This window comes from Pundamilia nyererei, unplaced genomic scaffold (genome assembly GCF_000239375.1).
Source record: "Pundamilia nyererei isolate P.nyererei 1_Seehausen unplaced genomic scaffold, PunNye1.0 scaffold00004, whole genome shotgun sequence".
Classification (NCBI taxonomy): domain Eukaryota; kingdom Metazoa; phylum Chordata; class Actinopteri; order Cichliformes; family Cichlidae; genus Pundamilia; species Pundamilia nyererei.
In genome coordinates this window covers 6,219,484-6,224,205 of record NW_005187405.1, presented here as the reverse complement: position 1 = coordinate 6,224,205, position 4,722 = coordinate 6,219,484, and the positions used below count along the sequence as shown (strand labels likewise).

Here is a 4,722-nt window from a genome sequence, read left to right as displayed (position 1 = left end):
GCAGTTTCATGATTGAAGTAGCAGCAAGAAGAGGCAGTCACTTGTTAAGCTTAACGCAGGAATGCTTTACAAACATTCAGAGATGGACTTACACACTTGCTTTACTTCTCTCAGGGATAACTTTGACGGAGATGAAATGCCGGGTTGGTAGCAAAGCTCCAAATGCTATCCAGACCACCGACAGGTCCCCGCATGCCACAGCTGCTCTATCATGTGATGCATACTGCTCCGACGTGCTAACGTTCTGAGGCGAGTTACGGCGTGTCGCAAGTTTTGTGAGCTGCTTTCGTGATATTTAATGGATCGGATTACATTTTTTATTTTTCTCCGATATCCGATCCAGTAATTTAGGTCAGTATCGGACCGATACCGATACGTAATATCGGATCGGTCCATCTCTAGTAATTACCACATTAAAGTTTAGTTTTAATTTAAATTACTGCCTGTCTGAAGCAAATTTTGGTGTAATGATCATAAAGCTACTCACCATTTGCACTTCCAGCTGTCCTTGGGAACATTTTGCAGTGGAGGGTCCAGGCAGTATGTGTGGTAGCTAATGTCACAGTCGTCACATAGCAGCAAGCGGCCAGGATCTGTGGCCTGACCACAGGCCTCACATACGGTACACTCCAGACAGCGCCAGCCTTTGCTTAGCACCACCTTGGTGATCTACGGGGAAATGACAAGGGGACAGTTTCATGTAGTTCAGTTTGCCAAATGCCATTTCTAATGTACAAACTCAATAGCGACATACTATACCTTAATGCCGACACAGAATGGATGGTAGCACTGGCCACACTGAGCACAGGCCAGAAGACGGCCCTCTGCACCAAGACCAAAACTCCCACACACCACGCACATGTCCTGAAAAGGAAGAAAGACACTGACTTTCCCAACTTCCCAAAGCAAGGTTTAGAAAAACCCCTAACACACTACCGCTTAAAACAAAACAAATGAAATCAAATAAAATCCGCAGCTGCTTAATTTCATTTTTTGCAGAATAGGAATTCCTGCCTATTGTCAAACTTTTTGTCAAGTCTGCTTGTCACATACAAAGGTGTTTATATTTTTTAAAAAACGCTTTTGTAAGAGACTGGCATGTTGATGTGCTGGTCCTTAGCAGAGCTACATGTTGTAGCTGTCTACTGTCACCAGGGGGCAGCGTCAAAATATGTGGAACAACCCATAATTTGGGCTGTTCTTGTTATTGTTTGTGCAGTTGTCATTCCTTTAGCTTAGCTACTGAAGTGCAGAACAAAGATGTGACAATATACATATGCAATAACATACTTTTCTAAAGTGAAATGAAACTCAATTTAAAAAAAGAAAGAAAACTGCCTACTGCAGCCATTTTGGGGTGGGGTGGTTCAGAAGGTAGAAAAAGTCATCTGCTAATTGGAAGGTGGGCGGGTTGATCCCTGGCTGCTCCAGTCTGCATGTCAAATATCCTTGGGTAAGATACTGGACCCCAAGTTGCTCTGCAATGTGTTCACTGGGCTATGAATGAGTGTGAATGTTAGCTAGAATGCACTTAAATGTAGAAAAAAGTGCTTGTGTGAATGGGTGAATGAGAAATGTTGTATAAAGTGCTTTGGGTGTAAAGTAGAAAAGCGCTATATAAATACCAGGCCATTTACCATTTTCTAAGCTTGTCCTTCACACTTAATCATATTTATTTTTCCACACCTCTCTCTTTTGTCAGAGGACTGCAAGCACGAATGACAGTACTGTTTGCATTAAGCGTAAATAGCTGCGCTGATAAGCAGTGGTCTTCTTAAAATTCTCTAAAAATTAATGTACTACAATACAAACCCTAGTTTCTGCTTACTTCAAAGTCTTGATTAATATTTTGCAGAGACTGTCAGCAATCACTCATATTTTACAGAGAGAAACAGCACACAGATATGATTTGGGGTAGAGAAAGTAAGAAATAATCAAATTTCAGTGTGATCCTGTGTTATATAATTGACTGTGTTTCCTGCAGGCAGTATCTCCACAGGAATTAATGATCTCCAGTGGGAGAAATCTTTTTAAGCACAGACTGAATTGCAACCCATGAATTTTTGCACGTTGAAGGTCTGAAATTCAAAATGAACCATGTCTGAACACTTATGTGTAAACATAAAGAAAAAACACACCTGTTTTAGTGTAAAACTATCATTGCTGGAAAATATGACCACTGTGTTATGCATTGCATTCTCCTCTTCCTCCTTGACTGGGTATGGGTTTTCTATTGTGGTGACCTGCATATAAGGAGAAAAAAACCCCACAAAATAAACAAAGTGTGACAAACAAAGATAACGCTGCTTGGAATATTTCATTAGGGTCTATAGCTGAAGGGAAAACTAACACCAATTTTAATGTAGTGCAATATCTCAAACGGAAACAGCACATACCCCAGGGTTGATGCTGGGACTCACTCCATTTTTCCCTCTGGCCCTGCCACGTCCTGCTCTACCTGACAGACCAGCCCCTCTTGGCCGCCTCCTCCCGGGAAAGCCTGAGCCTCGCCCCTGTAGATAAAGAGACCAAAAATATAAGCTCTGATAATGACTACATCACATTTTACAAACTAAAGCAGGCAGACAAAAGTGCCAAAGTTGGTTTTACGCTTGCATACGCAATTGATCAGTAGCCAGAGATTTAAAGGTTTCTTTTGTCCTCTGATATATTATTTGAATCTTTTTTTTTTTTACTGCCCAGAGAGGTAATGATTTTCTTTGTTTATATGGATGCAAGCTGCTACTGAAAGTACAGCCCGCACGATGAGTAATTTACCTATTGCAGTCTGTTAGTAATACTTGGCTTTAATGTGTTTTTTAAAAGAACTGTCAGCTTGTTTTAAGGGTCAAAACTACATTTCAGAAATATGTAACATTTGATCATCACGTCAGTGTTTGATATGATGGGGAAAAAAATCAACCTGGTTCTTGACATTCTGATAATTCATGGAAATGACTGTTATTTCAGAGGTACACTTCAATTTTTGCCAGACAACCAGCATGGGAGAAAGTGAAAGAGGCCTCTGAACTGCTGTTACAGCAATACAGTGTTCCACTCTGCCTTTTGCACCTTTCTGACAGCAGGTCTCTAGGTAATCACGAATGACTGACTTATGTTTAACTGAACTTCTCAGTCCCTGCCATTAAAATCCCACAGTTGGCCCTGATCCCAAACTCAGGTCTCGCCTATTCAATATTCCTCCTAATAGGCGCACTGTGTGATGGTATTTAACCTGAGTTACACCCCCTACCATAGAGTACAAATTAACCCTTACCCAGTATTGCTAAGAGTAATGGCTGTCACCATGGCAACAAACTGGCTTAGACTTCTCACAGAGTCTAAATCTGAGAGGAAAAATGTACTTTAATAAATACAGCTACATGAATGGGTTTAAGTACAACACAGAGAACACATTAGTGCATTGTGGACAAAGAGGAAATTGAACACTCAATGCAAGGATCAGCCAATTATCTGAGCTAATATTCAGCTTTTCGTTCTTCCTCTCTCCTAGACTGTCTATATAGTTATTATTTTTTACCATTTTATTTTATTATCTTGATCTAAAAATGTGTTACTTTGGCTCTCATGTAACTTTGATGTATCTGTAGTGACCGCTTTGTGGTCTCAATGCCCTGCCCACAGCTCCCGTTTGGTTAAATGTAACACTTACAGCTACTGTGCAACAAGGCAGGTGCAATGCACCTGGATTCTCATGAGACCATGATCACAATCACAAAAGAATCCATCTTGACTAGCTTTAGCTTTGTGGCTATAGCTGAAGTTGTTTTCCACAAAGTCTTTACCGTTCAAACTGTTGCCCTTTCTCTCTTTGTATAATCTGTGAACCTCCGTACTGATATGATTAAAATGGCGATAAAAACTGATACAATTGTACACTTGTGCCTGTAACCCAGCCATGGTGGCAGCAACAGAATGCTTTAGGTTACAAAAATCGAGAGGTGCACAACCAGCCAAAGTGACACCAAAATGGCCGCAAGCGCCAGCGGATGTGACGTCAAGGGAGCAAGCGGTGAGCATAAAAGTGCCATTAGGCATAACATAAGAGACTTGTTTTTATTGATAGCCTGCGAGGTTTTCTTTGGTATTCTTTACAAAGATGGCAAAATGAAAGTCTAACCACCTAGCCAATAAATGCACATGTACCCTCAGTGCAATTGGTAGCTCTTATTCTGCTCTCTAGCATTGGTGAGCTCAGCATAGCAGCACCCTTTAGCTTACACTGGATTGCCAAGACAGGACCTTCACTATTAGTTGTAGCAGCTTCCTTGGGAAGAAGCTACAATACAAGGTCCTCCACAATAGTAGCTTGGTCATTGAGCCAGTGGAAATTGGTTAACAGAAACTAAACACCAACATGAGAGCGAGAGGTTTGTCTACAAGTAAGTAAGTAAGACAGCCGATGGCTCTGGAGGGTGGAAAAAAAACACCTAAATGAACTGGCGAATAAATGTAAAATACTTTACTGACCCAACTGGGTAAAATCTCTACGTGGGAGCTTTTGAAACTCCTCCCTTCAGCTGGTTTTTCCTCTTCGCCAAGCACTGTGCCCTACAGTATGTTGCCCTGATGGTTTGAAGTTAGCTTTTGGATTGATGTTGATAAACAGTTGGGTTCATCAAGTATTTTTTAGAGGAAAAAAACAAAAACAAACACTTGCTAGATTGCTCTGTTTAAGGTCTGAAATTAACACCAAGAACC

At 41.0% G+C, this 4,722-nt stretch overlaps 1 protein-coding gene across 1 annotated transcript in view; it reads right to left on the bottom strand.

The window, feature by feature from the left end:
- Positions 1 to 4,722, bottom strand: part of LOC102196854 (histone-lysine N-methyltransferase 2C) — an 85,097-nt gene that overhangs the window by 32,583 nt on the left and 47,792 nt on the right. Inside the window, exons 16-20 of the mRNA XM_013911579.1 lie at positions 2,397 to 2,513; positions 2,139 to 2,243; positions 760 to 864; positions 488 to 669; positions 97 to 104 (exon numbers count right to left, since the gene is read on the bottom strand). Of these exons, the coding sequence (XP_013767033.1) occupies positions 97 to 104; positions 488 to 669; positions 760 to 864; positions 2,139 to 2,243; positions 2,397 to 2,513 (517 nt within the window). The remainder of the gene's footprint in view (positions 1 to 96; positions 105 to 487; positions 670 to 759; positions 865 to 2,138; positions 2,244 to 2,396; positions 2,514 to 4,722) is intronic.